The 17,827-nt window shown below is 36.6% G+C and overlaps 1 protein-coding gene across 2 annotated transcripts in view; it reads right to left on the bottom strand.

Moving 5' to 3' along the window:
- Nucleotides 1-209: 209 nt before the first annotated feature.
- The window catches only part of meox1 (mesenchyme homeobox 1), a 114,442-nt gene continuing 96,824 nt past the window's right edge, over nucleotides 210-17,827 (bottom strand). For both annotated transcript variants that reach the window (XM_051939778.1, XM_022199280.2), the window contains 2 exons: nucleotides 7,092-7,264; nucleotides 210-893 (listed from right to left, as the gene is read on the bottom strand). In XM_051939778.1, coding sequence (XP_051795738.1) covers nucleotides 771-893; nucleotides 7,092-7,264 — 296 coding nt within the window. In that variant the 3' untranslated portion in view covers nucleotides 210-770. The remainder of the gene's footprint in view (nucleotides 894-7,091; nucleotides 7,265-17,827) is intronic.

Here is a 17,827-nt window from a genome sequence, read left to right on the forward strand (position 1 = left end):
ATCACATTTATTCCCCTCGATGTCACTTCAAAAGCAAACTGCTGCTCGGAAATTATTGGGTCTGAGCAACTGTCGACGTATAATTTCCCAGCAGAAGGTTCGCACGTGATAAAAGTGTCGGCCAAGAATACTCATGTACTGTACCTACTGTCCGGCCGTAACTCAGCTGCTGCAGGTGGAAGAAATTATCAAAGTATGTTTCCCATTTTTGCAGAAGATGATTTATTCTATTTGCAGAAACAGTCAACATCTGTGTTTTATCAATAACATTCAAATAGTATAAAAAAAGAGTAGTAAAAAAACAAAAAGGCAGAAAAAATTATATTCGAGGGAAAAGAAACTGACAAAAAAAAAAAAACGGAGGCACTTATGGCTTGGCAACAGTCGTGCAGTCTGAGTTTTCCCAGGTGGTTGTAGTCAAGCGTCAGAGGCCATGATTACATTATTAGAAACCAAAAGGGATGCACTCAAACACAATCACATCACGGCCCGACATGTCATCGCTGCCGCCGCTTATCGCTAACCTACATCTTTAATCTGGAATATTCAAACAGTGGAGGCCTCTCAAGCTGAGTACTGATCAAAACTGCAGTTCGTTATGGACAGAAATTGACTATTTACAACAGAAAAACAGCAAAAGGACGATTTTTAATTCCTGGGAGTCTCCTGAATTATTTGGTTCCAACTTTCCACGAACATAAGGTTTCATCAGCGTCCGGTGTGACGTCCGACTGAACAGTCGCATCTTTCTCTTCCTGTACAGTCCTCCGTCATTCAGAGCTGGGAGAGGCAGCTGAGTCTATGTCGTCGTTTTCCAGGTCGTTGGGCGAAGCCGACTGTCCTCCCTTCACCCTCTTCCACTTCATCCGCCGGTTCTGGAACCAAACTTTGACCTGCAGACAAGAAACAGGAAGTGTTGAACACGACTTTCACAAAGAAGCGCATGTAGTTCTTTGAAATGTCATCAGTAGGGAGACATTGTTGACGTGAATCTGAGCAAATTCTGGGGGTAGTTGAAGATGGATGGATGGATGGATGGATGGATGGATGGACAGATGGATAGATAGATGTTGGTTGGTCGATAGAGAGGTTGGGAGGTAGGTTGGTAGGCATGTAGATAAATAGGTATGTAGGTAGGAGGGTAGGTAATTCGGCCAGTTGGTCAGTAGGTAGATACTCTATTCATCCCATTGGGGACATGCCATTTAGCCAGAAAAACGAACAAATCTAAAATCAAAATCATTATGCTTCATTAAATCCCCATTATTCTACATGTCTCATTCAATAATTTGCTAAAAAAATAAACTATTTCCACCTGTGAAGAAATGAAGAATGATGAGAAACCATGACTGACTCAGCTATGACCAAAAATAACAGTAAAAATTGGGTAGGCAGTGTTTCCACAGAGCAGACAGGAAGAAAATCAAAGCTACTGGATGAATAAAATAAATGCAGCATGGCTTAGGAGCAAGTTGTTGGAGATACATTCAGCATGGTGAAACGTGTTTCTGGACTTCATGTGCAAAGTAGTGTAAAAAATGCCTCACTAAACGCAGTGGTAAAAAGATAAATAGTAAAACATCTGTAGTATGTGGAGCTGCCATTTTTTTCCAGCTTTGGTGAATTCTGTGGGCACTCAGGAAAAATGAACATACTTCTAGATTGACTAATCATAGCAACTTAACTTTCATTTTTCTTTATGATTTATGGCATTATAACTGAGCCATACATCACAGAAGACATGGTTGTTCTGTTTCCATAGAGGTTCAGGATTTTATATTACAGTTAAAAATGAGCCTAGAGTGAGCGAAAATGTGACGGGAGCAAAGAAACACCAAGAAACTACTTCGAATTCAGAGCGGAAATCATTAGAGAATAACTGTTGGTCACCGATCAACCATCTAAAATCTAATCTTAGTGTATCTAAGTTACATATTTGGTTGTTTTCTTCAGATGTAAGTCTGTATGTGCAGATCTATGAGGTCCTCCACCATCCCTTTAAGCTACTCCATGCTTAAACCTGAACAATGATACAGGAAGTCCCACTCTGACAGGATTGGTTCATTGAGTTTGTGATGTCAGAAACCCAGGAAGTCTGAATCTGTGTTTTTGAGGCTGTCATCAGTTCACTGTAGGTTCAAGGTGGAAATGCTCAGCTATGGTTTTTACTTCTTATTTTGGTCATTAAACGTCTTTTAGTATATTATAAGCACCGTACCAGAGGGGGTCGTTAGTAAGCAAGTGTAATTACACAAATTACACCTTAATCCTTCATCTGAACATTAAATTTCTGTTTTAAATGAAGAATTAAATGGTTTTATTTTGGTTTTCCATTGGCACCACCATATTACATCACTACGATTGCTTCCCATTTTAGCCCTGACAAACCAATCATTGTCAAATAGTATAAAATGCATCTCGACCAGTGGACCACCATGAGAATATCACCACAGAAACCATTTAAAACTCCATAACAGTGTAAATTACAGAGATTTACCTGCCACTAATAGATTTAATCTGTATTTTTTTTAACTAATTTGGCCTAAAGGTAACATCATCTATATGGGAAAATCCAAAAATTATTATATCAATTAATATATCTATGGATAATAAATCATAATTTAAATTTTTAAGCCAAAATTCACTAATTGTAGCCTGTCACATGTGAATATTTGCTTGCTTCCTTTGTCTTCTGTGATAATAAACTGAAAACCTTCAGGAAGTTCCTTCATTTTTTGGACCGTTCATTGAGAAAATGATCACAAAATGAATCAATAAACCATAAATAATCACTAGTTGCAGTTCTACTCTGCTTAAAACAATAAAAACTCTACCCTGGGTATCATTCTCAGTGCAGAATTTCTCACTGCATTTCAACTGGTAACGTGATCGCTGTGGCTTTTCTCTCCGTTTTGCAATTTTTGAGAAAAATTTACTGCCTGGTCAGCAAAAAAAAAAGACAAATAATCCCCCACAAATCTCCCAGCGCGGTGCATAAATTCACTCGGTTTGCGTTGGCCGTGCAGGGAGCATGAATCGTCAGCGCAGAGCTCCCAGGTCTGGCTCTGGAGTCGCTCCGAACGCAGCCAGAGAGGATCGGATGGACGGAGGGTCGCAGAAGTCAACTATGAGGAAGCCGGCCTACGCAGGAAGTGACTTTACTGCAGTCGCTGCTCATCTGTATCACCACAGCGCTGAGAAATGAGCTCATAGCTTTACTGTCCGGCCAAAAATAGCTGCAAAAACACTTCCTGAGAGTCGAGAAAATTACAGAGAAAAGCTGGCAGGAAAAAAAACAAAAAAACAGGCGCAACAGGAATGTTCAGTCAGAGCTCCAGAAAATAAAGACTTCACACTTCATCTCATGTAGAGTTTCATGTTTTAAAAATGAGTCGTTTCTGTAAATGGAGCTGAAGATGGTGAGTAAAAGTACTAATGTAGTGCAGCAAAAATACTCCATTACAGGTGCATGAAAAACCCTACTGAAGTAAAAGCACACAGCAGCAAAATGTAGTTAAAATATTGCAGTAAAAGTGCTGTTTTTCTGCCTGATTGTTATTTTATTAATAGTGACTCATGCTGCAGGTTTAAACTACTTTAGATCCAGTTGCTTTTGTGCAGGAACAAAAGCAACTGGATAAATAAATACGATGATTAACGGACACGAAAGAAGAAGTTATTTGGTTTTTGCTGAGATACTGGCGGATTTTACTGAAATGAAACCACGTAAGAGGTTTAGAGTGGAAAAAAATCACTATTTGGTGGAACTTTAAACAACTAAAATGTGACACAGAAGCCAAAAAATGCTGGAAATCACCAGTTTAATCTGTTAAATTTCCAAACTGCATCTTAAAATAGCTTTCAGGTAAATGTAGAGGAGTAGAAAGTTGAAGACTTCCCTCTAAAATGGAGTAAAGTGTAAATATAAAGTAGTATAAAATGAAAATACTCCACCAATAGACTGGAATAAGCAGAACATTTACTAGGGACTACTTTCAGCTGCGTATTAATACACTTTTGGTGCAGCAGTGAGTATTTATAGCAGGAGGATGGCCACTAAATAAACAACAGGCTAAATAAAGCTTCAGAAAAGTAGTTAATTAGGCGGATAAATTAGTGTTGATGTGAGATAATGATGGATTTGTCCTCATTATTAGGATTAGAGATGATTTCTGGCCTCATCCTTATGCTAACAGCATAATAATAATTCTATTAAAACTATGTGAAAGTGTTCAGACATAAAGACAAAGTCACTAAGAAAAGGTTTTTATTGAGAAGATTCATTGTTTTCCCACAGAATTCATTCATAAAACTCTCAACTTCAAACAGTTTCTTGTCGTTTTCTTGTGCTGGTGTCCCATTTTTACTCACTTTTCAGTTAACTTTTCATGACTAGAAGGAGAAAGAACCTTTGTGCAGTAAGATACACCTAAAATGCAATAAATTATGAAAAAAAGTTGAATTTCTTTGATTATTTATCAAAAAAAAAGGAAAAATCCTGTAATGAAGTGTCCATAGGTGTTACCAATACTGGAATAAAGTGATTTTGCATAATGTACAGATTTTACTACTTATATTTTACAACTTCTACAAACTTTTTCTCACTCCTCTGCACCAATAACACTGTAGAAAGATGTTTCACCGTGCTGGATGTGTCTCCAACAACCTGCTCTGTTCACCGTTTCTAAACCGTGCTGCTGGAAACATCTGAGTCACTCCTGGTTTCTACCTTGTGCTGAACAGAGCAGAATTTTTAGCTTTTGTTACAGATTCTGGGTTTATTTTGATGAGATATCAAAGTTTTTAGCTTAGATGAGGATTCTATTTCAGTATTCTAAGTATCGGATCTCATTATTTCAGTTTCAGATTTTTATTTATTTATCTCTTTTTTTCTGTTTCAGATTTTAATCTTATTGATTTATCTTTTTTCAGCTTCAGATTTTTATTTCATTCATTTATTATTTATTCAGTTTCAGATTTGTCTTTATAGTTTACATGAGACCTTTTTTACTTTCAGATTTTTATTTATTTTTCAGTTTCAGATTTGTTTTTGCAATTTTTGCTGTTGTTTTTTGTTTATTTATTTACTTACTTTTAACAGTATTTTTTAAAAACATTTTTCAGGTCATGTTTTTTCGGTACTGGATGTTATTTGTTCAATTTCAGATTTCATTTTATGTATTCATTTCGTCATTCATTAAGTCATTTATTTATTTATTTATACAGTACTTACCCCCCCCCCCCCCCCCCCTCACTTTTCACATCTTGGATCTTATTTTTTCAGTTTCAGATTTTGTTTTAGTTTAGTTATTTATTCAGATTTTTATTAAATTAAATTAAATTTATTTATTTAGTTTCAGATTTGTCTTCAGAATTTACACGAGACTTTTATCATTTTCAGATTTTTTAGTTTTTTTAAAAAGTATTTTTCCCCCCATTTTACAAATCATGTTTGTTTAGTATTAGATCTTATTTTTTTTAGTTTCAGATTTTTATTTTATTTATTTATTTGCTATTTATTTACGCATTTATTTGCTCATTTATTGTTTTACAGTATTTATTTATTTATGCATCTTTCTCATTTTTCAGCTCATGTTTTTTGACTACTGGATCTTATTTTTTTCAATTTCAGATTTTAACTTTATTCATTAATTTATTACAGTCATTCCCCTCCATTTTTCAGCTCTTATTTTTTCAGTAAACTTCGGTCGACTTGTGCACATCCCAGCCATCACCTCCTCCCATCCGTCAGCTCTGGGATTCAGGTAAATCTGCGGGTCCGGGAGCATCGTGACTGACTGAAAGGACGGCGGACGTCCAGAGCGTGTAGGACGAGCTGGAAGAGGCAGCGGAGGGAGTCGGGAGTGGAGATGTGCGAGTGTTTAGAGGTCTGGGAAACAGCTTTAGCGGCAGACGGCAGCATGTGTGGTCAGCTCGGCCTCATCAGGAGGAGCTGGGACAGACTGGGATCCATCCAGCAGCATCACACATGTTCGGCCCATTTCAGCCAGTCTGGAGCTGCCGCCCACTCATTAGAGCTGCGTGTCGAGAACCGCAGGATGAAAAGTGCTGTGGAAAAAAGTGCTCAGTGCAGCTCTAATGCAGTCGTGTTTATGCATCAGTGTTGTGGTCAAATCGAAGGAGACGCTTTTAGAAAACTGTCGGATGAGTGACGACCGCTGGAGGATTTCTGTGATTTTGTTCCATTTTTCATCCTCCTCTCTTATGAACCGTGAAAATGTGAAGAAGTTTAAGTTATGTGGGGTGATTTTCTGTCTCATCTTTTGGTGTAGAATAAAAGATTGTTGACAATAATCTGGATTCAAGGAAAACTCTGACATGTTTAACCCACTAAAAAGAGGTTTAAAAAGCAGGTTAATGTTCAACCCTTTAACCTGGAAAACGCACTGTTGCAAAAAAACATCAGTTTACTTTTTTGTTATTTTCTATTTTATATACATATGTATACAAAATTATCACTATTAACCCTCGTGTCGTCCTGCGGGTCAAAATTGACCTGTTTTAAATTTTGAAAATGTGGAAAAAAATACATTTTCACAGTGAAGCTTCTGATGTCCACATTTTCAACATTTTTGGGAAATCTCTGAACATTTTTTGGTGAAAAAAATGTTTCTTTCAAAACATTCACATAAAAAAAATCAACCAAAATCTAGCAAAATTCGCAAAAAAACAAAAACATTAACCCTCCTGTTGTCTTCATTTACAGGCACCAAAAAATATTGTTTCCTTGTCTGAAAAAAATCCAAAAATTCTGCAAAAAAATTCCCCAAATATCTGAAATTTTGCAAAACCTTCAGGAAGAAAATTCCAATGATTCCTTAAAAGTTTCCTTTAAAAGTTTTATTTTAAAAAATACCCCAGATTTAGCAAGAAAATTCTTGTAAATTTTTTTTAAAAAATGAGTAAAAATCTTCCAAAAATAAATTCATAACAACATCTAAAGTGATTCCGTATATATCAGTGAAACTTCTAGTATTTTCTTTAAGAACGTTCACAGAAAAATCAACCAAAAAATGAATGACAACATCGACAGGTTTTCTCCTGACGTGTGTGACAGGAAGTGGGCGTACCTGTCTCTCGGTGAGGTCCAGGTTGACGGCGATCTCGTAGCGGCGGAGTCGGGTCAGGTAGTTGTGGTGGGTGAACTCGGCCTCCAGCTCCCTCAGCTGCTCCTTGGTGAACGCCGTGCGCTCCTTCCTGGCCTTACAGCTGGAATCCACCTTAAAGCTGGACTCCTGGATATCTGGAGGGACAAAAATCAGTCCACATGGTGACGTGAGACGCTTGAAACCCGTCCGATTTGTCCCACTTTGACCTTCAGTGTCCTTTTATCCGGTTTAATTCAGTCATTTTATGAGCAGCCTCGAGTTGGCTATTAACCCTCGTGTTGTTCTGTGGGTCAAAATTGACCCGTTTTAAAGTTTAAAAATGTGGAAAAAAATACATTTTCACAGTGAAACTTATGATGTCCACATTTTCAACATTTTGGAACATTTTTTGGTGGAAAAAAAGAAATGTTAAAAATGTTTATTAAGAAAATTCACAAAAAAATCAACCAAAATCCAGTGAAATATTAGAAGTTTTACTGATATATATGTAATCACTTTAGATATTTTTAGGATATTTTTTGAAGATTTTTATTAATTTTTTGAAAATATTTACAAGAATTTTATTGAGTTAGACTTTTTGTTTTTATATATATATATATACAAATTACTGTTATTATTTTATTTATTTATTTAGCTTATTTTTTTGTATATCTGGGAAAAAAATGAGGACATATAAAAAAATTTTTTTAAGGGAAACTTTAAAGGAATGATTGGAATTTTCTTTCTGAAGGTTTTGCAAATTTTCTGAAATTTGGGAAATTTTTATATTTTTTTCCAGATAAGGAAACAATATTTTTTTGGTAGAAAAGAAGAAACGTTTTAAAAAAAAATGTTTCTTAAGTTGTTCACAAAAAAAAATCAACCAACATTCGCTGGATTTTGGTTGATTTTTTGGTGAATGTTCTTAAATAAAACATTAGAAGTTTTACTGATATATATGTAGTCACTTCAGATGTTTTAGGATTTTTTTGGGAAGATTTTTACTCATTTTTAAAAAATATTTACAGTAATTTTCTTGCCAATTTTGGGAGATTTTTTTTAAATAAAACTTTTCAGGGAAACTTTGAAGGAATTATTGGAATTTTCTACGTGACGTTTTTGCAAATTTCCAGAAATTTGAGGAATTTTTTTTGCTGAATTTATGGATTTTTTTCAGACAAGGAAACAATATTTCTTGAAGCCCGTAAATGAAGACAACAGGAGGGTTAAACACAATTTAAAGCCCAACAAACCGACACTCCAAAGGCTCTTTAGTGGGAGGCCCCTCATATAGTAAACACTAAAACCAGCGCTTTAAAAAGAGACCACCCCGACCAGGCCTCATGCTCACCTGCAGGACCGAACGCATGCATTTTCTGCGGCGTGTTTGACTTATTTGCGCGCCAACATGTGCAGCTTTCCTGGTGCACCGGTGGAGCTCAGGGGCCACCAGACCAGAAACAGAGGGACCGAGTTAGCGGAGGAATGCGGCGGAACATCGTTAAAGCCTCCAACAAAAGAACAAAGGTACGGACGTGTCCAGGTCCGAGGGATCCGTGGCCGAATGTCAGGAGATTTCCCACCGGAGATTCACAAGAACTCATCTGGACGTGACAGCGAATACATCAGCAGGGAACGGAGATATCTCTATGAATATCAGTTAAAAGCCTCCAGCGCTTAATCTGACATCCGTTCCGCTGCTAAAACGGATCGCGTGAACAAACCGGGGATTATCTAATTGCGAGGATTTATAGTAGTAAAAAGTTTGAACCTCATTTACCAGCATTGTTAATTGTTTTCTTGATTACTCCAAGATTTGTTTGGTCTAGAAAATGTCAGAAAATGGTGAAAAATGGCGATCAAAACACGAGAAATGTCGTTTCGTCAACAACACTAAAGACTTCCAGTTTACTATCATAGAAGAGGAAAGAAACCAGAAAATATTCACATTAAAGAACCTGAAATCATAGAATTTAGATGTTTTTTTCCTGAAAAAGTTACTAAAACTGATTAATTAGCATAGATTGATGAGTTGTTTGGCCCATAAAGTGTCAACAAAGCCAGAAAAAAACATCTTATTCTGTCCAAAACACCAACGATTTTTCAATACAAACCCAAGAAATGTCTTGTTTCATCCACAACACTAAAGACTTCCAGTTTACTGTCAAAGATATGGAAAAAAACCCTGAAAATATTCACATTTAAGAAGCTGGAATCAGAGAATTTCAAAGTGTTTTTCTAAAAAAGTTACTAAAACCGATTAATTAATATAAATTAATGAGTTGATTGGTCTATAAAATGACCGAAAATGGAGAAAAACGTCGATCAAAACACAAGAAATGTCTTATTTTGTCCACAACACTAAAGATTTTCAGCTTACTGTCATAGAGGAGGAAAGAAACCAGAAAATATTCACATTAAAGAAGCTGGAATCAGAGAATTTAGACGTTTTTGCCTTAAAAAGTTATGAAAATTGATTAATTAATATAAATAGATGAGTTGTTTGGTCTCGAATGAGTCAGAAAATGGAGAAAAATGGCGATCAAAGCCCAAAAAAAGTCTTGTTGCATCCACAACACCAACAATATTTAAGTAAATGTCACGCAGAAGCAAAGAAACAAGAAAATATTTACATTGAAGACGCTGAAGTCAGAGAATTTAGACTTTTTTCTTCAAAAGTTACTAAAACTGATTAATAAACCTAAATCGATGAGTTGTTTGGTGTATAAGAAGTCAGAAAATGGTGGATAATATACTATTAACCAGGATAAAACCATGAGAAAACAGGCGGATTTAGTTCCTCCTCAGCAGTGAAGCCTTTTGGGTAATAATCGAGCATTGGTAGCGACACCAGCAGCTGATGTAATCTCTAGAAAATGGTTCTAATTTGTCAAAGTGAGAAGTTCTGCTCGCTGTTTGCCAGAGCGGCGGGCCAGAATGTGGACTGGGCTGCAGGACCCGGTCCAGATGTGAGCAGGAGTGTGTGCTGTTTGTGGTTTCTCTGGTCTGGATCTGTGTCCAACAGGTTTAGTTCGACCCAACACCTGGCAGGTTCCACTAAACAGCCCCCAATAAATATCCTGCTCAGCCAGAGGCCGTAAACCTGCAGGCAGGAGGCTTCTGGTCCCAGCAGGGCCCCCAACACGAGCAGCATTTGGTGCCTCTCTGCTGAATTAAAGCCGCCGTAAAAAGCTTTAATGCAAAAACCCCAGGAGAAAATTACACGAGCGACTGATCGCCTAATTTGTGCGTGTGAGGCGGACTTTCACATCAAATTAAGATGCTTTATTGGTTAAAGTGCATTTAAACACATTTATTTAGCATCGTTAGGCAGTTACCAGTTAATAAATGCGTAATATACAAAATACAACACAATAATGTGCCTTAATGGACTTAAATTTACCTTTTTTAGCAGCTTTAGGCAGTAATCAGTTAAATAAAGGTTTAATATTAGACTGTCACACTAAATAATGCAGCTTCAGTTATTTAAATTCTCCTTTACTTAGCATATTTAGGCTGTTATCAGTTAATAAATGCTTAATATCAAACTATACTGCTAAATAATGCACCTTAATGTACTTGAACACACATTTTTTAGCCTATTTAAGCAGTTATTGGTTCATAGATGTTGAATATTAGGCTAAACGCTTCATAATGTGCCTTATTTTTATGTAAATACCCCTTTATTTAGCATATTTAGGCAGTTACCAGTTAAGAAATGTTTAATATTAGACTGAAACACTAAATAATGAACCTGTAACGAGATATAAGAACATTTCAAGTGATGAGAAATGTATGTGAAAAAATAGAGTCACAGCTTTGTTCTAAATACACTTTCATGCAAATTTATTTTGATAAAAGATACTGCATTATTGTGCATTATTAACCGTTTATATCCTCATAGTAGGAACTAAGTTATTGACAAACCTGTTAATTGATGCTAAAATGTTTAAACAAGTGTTATAAACTCATATTTAGTGTAAATATGTTATTTTGTAGTGAAATTTAACTGTTTAATGTCACTGTTTGCTCAAAATTATGATAAAATCCATCATTTCAACTGCTGTCAATTGTTTTCTTGATTAAGCAATAACCTGTTTGGTCAATAAAATGGTGTAAAATGTAAATAAAAGCTGAAGAAATGTCTTGTTTTGTACAGTTAACTGACATACAGATGGAAAAAAATGGAAAATATTCACATTTAACGAAGCTGCAATCAGAGAATTTCAACTTTTTTTCTTAAAAACTAACTAAAACTGATTAATTAACATAAATCGATGAGTTGTTTGGTTTATAAAATGTCAGAAAATGGTGAAAAATGTCAACAAAGCCAGAAAAAACACCAACAATGTTCAGTTTAGCATCATAGAGGAGGAAAGAAATCAGAAAATATTCACATTAAAGAAGCTGGAATCAGGAAATTTAGATGTTTTTTTTCTTAAAAAGTTGCTAAAACTGATTAATTAATAGAAACTGATTAGTTGTTTGGTCGAGAAAATGGTGAAAATTGTCAATCAAAACCAAAGAAATGTCTTGTTTCATCCACAACACTAAAGACTTCCAGCTAATTGTCCAAGAGATGGAAAGAAATTAGAGAATATTCACATTTAAGATGCTGGAATCAGAGAATTTAGACCCTTTTCTTTCTTAAAATGTTACTAAAACTGATTCATATTCAAAACAGGTGGTGATTACTTCCAAAGTTGACACGTAATCGATGAGTCGCTGCTGCTCTGATTGAAAACACACTGAGGTTAATGGAGGGTTCCATGATAATAATAATAACAGTAGAATGAAGGATGTTTATTCCATCACTTCTTTCAATATCACACAGTCTCATGTTGGTCAATCTTTGGATTAAAGTCGAAATCAGATGGTTTGAAACAGCAAATTTCCATATCAGCCCAGCTTCTGTCGCGTGGAAGCCTGCATGACTTTTTCCTAATATATACTCTGTTGTAGCCTCTAGTGCAGGACTTTTTCCTAATATATACTCTGTTCTAGCCTCTACTGCAGGACTTTTTCCTAATATATGCTCTTCTACTGCAGGACTTTTTCCTAATATATGCTCTGTTCTAGCCTCTACTGCAGGACTTTTTCCTAATATATGCTCTGTTCTAGCCTCTACTGCAGGACTTTTTCCTAATATATGCTCTGTTCTAGCCTCTACTGCAGGACTTTTTCCTAATATATGCTCTGTTCTAGCCTCTACTGCAGGACTTTTTCCTAATATATGCTCTGTTCTAGCCTCTACTGCAGGACTTTTTCCTAATATATGCTCATCTACTGCAGGACTTTTTCCTAATATATGCTCTGTTCTAGCCTCTACTGCAGGACTTTTTCCTAATATATGCTCTGTTCTAGCCTCTACTGCAGGACTTTTTCCTAATATATGCTCTTCTACTGCAGGACTTTTTCCTAATATATGCTCTGTTCTAGCCTCTACTGCAGGACTTTTTCCTAATATATGCTCTGTTCTAGCCTCTACTGCAGGACTTTTTCCTAATATATACTCTGTTGTAGCCTCTACTGCAGGACTTTTTCCTAATATATACTCTGTTGTAGCCTCTACTGCAGGACTTTTTCCTAATATATACTCTGTTCTAGCCTCTACTGCAGGACTTTTTCCTCATATATACTCTGTTCTAGCCTCTACTGCAGGACTTTTTCCTAATATATGCTCTGTTCTAGCCTCTAATGCAGGACTTTTTCCTAATATATACTCTGTTCTAGCCTCTACTGCAGGACTTTTTCCTAATATATACTCTGTTCTAGCCTCTACTGCAGGACTTTTTCCTAATATATACTCTGTTGTAGCCTCTACTGCAGGACTTTTTCCTAATATATGCTCTGTTCTAGCCTCTACTGCAGGGCTTTTTCCTAATATATGCTCTATTCTAGCCTCTACTGCAGGACTTTTTCCTAATATATGCTCTGTTCTAGCCTCTACTGCAGGACTTTTTCCTAATATATGCTCTATTCTAGCCTCTACTGCAGGACTTTTTCCTAATATATACTCTGTTCTAGCCTCTAATGCAGGACTTTTTCCTAATATATGCTCTGTTCTAGCCTCTACTGCAGGGCTTTTTCCTCATATATGCTCTGTTGTAGCCTCTACTGCAGGACTTTTTCCTAATATATACTCTGTTCTAGCCTGTAATGCAGGACTTTTTCCTAATATATGCTCTGTTCTAGCCTCTACTGCAGGGCTTTTTCCTCATATATGCTCTGTTGTAGCCTCTAATGCAGGACTTTTTCCTAATATATGCTCTGTTCTAGCCTCTACTGCAGGGCTTTTTCCTCATATATGCTCTGTTGTAGCCTCTAATGCAGGACTTTTTCCTAATATATGCTCTGTTCTAGCCTCTAGTGGAGGACTTTTTCCTAATATATGCTCTGTTGTAGCCTCTACTGCAGGACTTTTTCCTAATATATGCTCTGTTCTAGCCTCTACTGCAGGACTTTTTCCTAATATATACTCTGTTCTAGCCTCTAATGCAAGACTTTTTCCTAATATATGCTCTGTTCTAGCCTCTACTGCAGGGCTTTTTCCTCATATATGCTCTGTTGTAGCCTCTAATGCAGGACTTTTTCCTAATATATGCTCTGTTCTAGCCTCTACTGCAGGGCTTTTTCCTCATATATGCTCTGTTGTAGCCTCTACTGCAGGACTTTTTCCTAATATATGCTCTGTTCTAGCCTCTACTGCAGGGCTTTTTCCTCATATATGCTCTGTTGTAGCCTCTAATGCAGGACTTTTTCCTAATATATGCTCTGTTCTAGCCTCTACTGCAGGGCTTTTTCCTCATATATGCTCTGTTGTAGCCTCTACTGCAGGACTTTTTCCTAATATATGCTCTGTTGTAGCCTCTACTGCAGGACTTTTTCCTAATATATGCTCTATTCTAGCCTCTAATGCAGGACTTTTTCCTAATATATGCTCTGTTCTAGCCTCTAGTGCAGGACTTTTTCCTAATATATACTCTGTTCTAGCCTCTAGTGCAGGACTTTTTCCTAATATATACTCTGTTCTAGCCTCTACTGCAGGACTTTTTCCTAATATATACTCTGTTCTAGCCTCTACTGCAGGACTTTTTCCTAATATATGCTCTGTTGTAGCCTCTACTGCAGGACTTTTTCCTCATATATGCTCTGTTGTAGCCTCTACTGCAGGACTTTTTCCTAATATATGCTCTATTCTAGCCTCTACTGCAGGACTTTTTCCTAATATATGCTCTGTTCTAGCCTCTAATGCAGGACTTTTTCCTAATATATACTCTGTTCTAGCCTCTACTGCAGGACTTTTTCCTAATATATGCTCTGTTCTAGCCTCTAATGCAGGACTTTTTCCTAATATATGCTCTGTTCTAGCCTCTACTGCAGGACTTTTTCCTAATATATGCTCTGTTCTAGCCTCTAATGCAGGACTTTTTCCTAATATATGCTCTGTTCTAGCCTCTACTGCAGGACTTTTTCCTAATATATGCTCTGTTCTAGCCTCTACTGCAGGACTTTTTCCTAATATATGCTCTGTTGTAGCCTCTAATGCAGGACTTTTTCCTAATATATACTCTGTTCTAGCCTCTAGTGCAGGACTTTTTCCTAATATATGCTCTGTTCTAGCCTCTACTGCAGGACTTTTTCCTAATATATACTCTGTTCTAGCCTCTAGTGCAGGACTTTTTCCTAATATATACTCTGTTCTAGCCTCTACTGCAGGACTTTTTCCTAATATATGCTCTGTTCTAGCCTCTACTGCAGGACTTTTTCCTAATATATGCTCTGTTGTAGAGGCTGGTCGAGGACTGAAGCTCTGAAAACCCAGAGCTGATGCAGCGGTCAGACATGTTGCATGCACTCAGTGGGAGATTGTGTTACGGCTTAACGACAGGAAAATGTCAATGGATAAGAATGTAAGAAGTGGGCTCACAGGAAAGTGATTTTACCAGACGTGGTCTGGCATGTTTTCAGGGCAGCGAGTGGAGGTTAGAATAAGGTAAAAACGGAGGGAGGCGCTCCCCCACCTCCTCCTTCAATTAGACTCATGTCTGCTGCTCACATCGGTGCTGTAGATCATTAATAACCATTTACAACCAGAGTTATGTTTGCATAATTAACATATGACTGCAAATGATGCTCTAAATACACTTTCCTGTCAATCGTTTGTAGCAGTTAATAGCATACTGTTAGTATTATTGTGCATTATTAAGTCTTATAGAAACTAACACATGGTTAATAGGAGGAGTTAAGTTGGTGATAGATATGTTAATAAACATTAAATTACTTGTTTGAGTGTCATAAACTTTTTATTTTCACCCTGTTTTGTCCCCAGTTATCAGTAGATCCAATATTTGACAAATTGATACGTTTTTTGGTCAATAAAAAGTCAGAAAATGGTGAAAAATGTCGATCACAACACAAGAAATGTATTGTTTTGCCCAAAACACCAAAGATTTACAGTTAACTGACACATGTAAGATGCTGGAATCAGAGAATTTAGACATTTTTTTATTAAAAAGTTACTAAAACTGATTAACTAATAAATATCAAATAGTTGTTTGGTCTATAAAACAGCAGAAAATGTTGAAAAAAGTTGATTAAAATCCATAAAATATCTCAGAACTGCATGTTTGAGGAGTGAAGATGATGCAAAGAAGATTCAAATAAAAAAAAAATTAAGATTAAGATTAAACACACTTGTTTAGAAAATGCAGAAAAACACTTTACAACTTTAATTTTTTCATTCGTACACCCAGTATTTACTGCAAACTCCTCATTTCCTATTATTTTACACACACAAAACCGTTTACAACAGGAACAGTTTGTGCTTTTATGATGTTTTAAATGCCAGACTACCCTGGAACTTCCCTTTAAGTAGAGTGTTAATGTGAATCTTTTGCTGTCTAGTTGTTGTTAACATAGTAGAGGGAGCTTAGAAAACTGAAAATCTGCACCAACGTTTGCAGGATTCTGTCCAGTCGCGGTCTACAGAAGGAGTGGATTTCAGGAAACAGCGTTTGAAGTTCTAAAATCTTAAAGTTTTACTTTTTGGGAGTTATTCGTCAAATACTCCACCAACAGGGTGCACAGAAACCACACTACATGCAAAACGATGAGTCATTTGAGCTAATGAAGCAGTTTAAATGTCTTTTCTTTAGCTAAATGAACGGTAAATTTACTATTTAAAGGTAGTTAATTCAGCTTCAGAGGCTACAGTTACTGCTGGTCTGCTCAGCTTTTCTTCACTGCTTCTTCGTGCTTTTAAAACTGAATTTTTATCATCTCTCTTTGCTTTTTCCACCAAATTCCACTTCCTACAGGATCATAATCTTTATACAGTTGTGCAAAATGCCAAAAGGTCAGATTCCAGTCTTGAGCACATCTGCTGCATTTGTGGCTTTAAAGGACACTGCAGACACTAATTTCAACCCTTTTCAGAGGCAGAAATGCAAATCGACACACACTACTGTTCAAAAGTTTTTGGTCATCCAGACAGTTCCATGTTTTCCATGAAAACTCACACTTTTATCCATGTGCTAGCATAACTGCACAAAGATTTTCTAATCATCAATTAGCTAACACAATGTAGCATTAGAACACAGGAGTGATGGTTGCTGGAAATGTTCCTCTGTACCCCTATGGAGATATTCCATTAAACGTTTCCAGCTAGAACAGTCATTTACCACATTAACAATGTCTGCACTGGATTTATCATTCATGTAATGTCATCTTCATTGCTTTTCTTTCAAAAATAAGGACATTTCTAACTTTTAAACTGTAGTGAACGTCCAGTATTTATCATTTTCTAGTAGTTAATTCATATATAAATCAGTTCTTGCTGCATAAATCCTCGTCTTTCTTTCCTCAGGCTGAAATTCTACCAATCTTAAACAAACTCTCTCAATGAAATATGAACGTTTCAAAAGTGCTGGACGTGGACTTACTATGTCAGGGTGAATATTTACACATTAAGACTCGGTTTAAATCTACGACGTTTCCTTTGGCCTGTTGATTTTGCTGCTAATGTTGCATTTAGGAATTAGTCTGTCGTGGATATCAGTTACTGTTGCTTCCTATTAGTGTGTGTGAAATGTGATAGAGGGGAATAAATCACACTAGAATCCAACAGCACACCGTCACAGTAACGTATTAGTGCCAGAATGTCCTCTGATAGAAATATTAGGACGTTGGTTTTTTTTTCTAGTGTGACTTATCAGAAATAGCCGCTCATTTATTTCTTAAATTAACATTTTGTTGGTGCACTAATAACAAAAACAGGACTGAGTGTTGGTTTATTTCACTCATTCACTTCTGACACCTGTAATAAATACAGTCTGAAGCACCTGCAATGCCTTAAATTCCATTCACCTCCGTTATTTACGATCAGTTTTAAAACAATAGTCCATTTCCAACGGATACGGAGGCAGAATGAAACGCTCCGACGTCTAATGAATCAAAATCCAGAACAATACGAGGATGCAACGGCTCCTTAAAGCGTGTCCTGAACACAAAAGTCTCGTCACCTACTCACCTTTCACATAGCGACGTGGTGAGAGCGAAGCTTTAAGATTAAATTGGAGAGGAAATAGAGGGGATTTGTGTCGCTGCCAGCTGTGATAGGAGGCACGGAGACGCTCCTCACCTCGAGTGGCTCAGTTTTTTTAAGGCGTTTTCACAGCTGTGTGCAGGGAAATATTCTTAGATTTTTGCTATCCGCT

This window comes from Acanthochromis polyacanthus, chromosome 19, assembly GCF_021347895.1.
Source record: "Acanthochromis polyacanthus isolate Apoly-LR-REF ecotype Palm Island chromosome 19, KAUST_Apoly_ChrSc, whole genome shotgun sequence".
NCBI classification, from domain to species: Eukaryota; Metazoa; Chordata; class Actinopteri; family Pomacentridae; genus Acanthochromis; species Acanthochromis polyacanthus.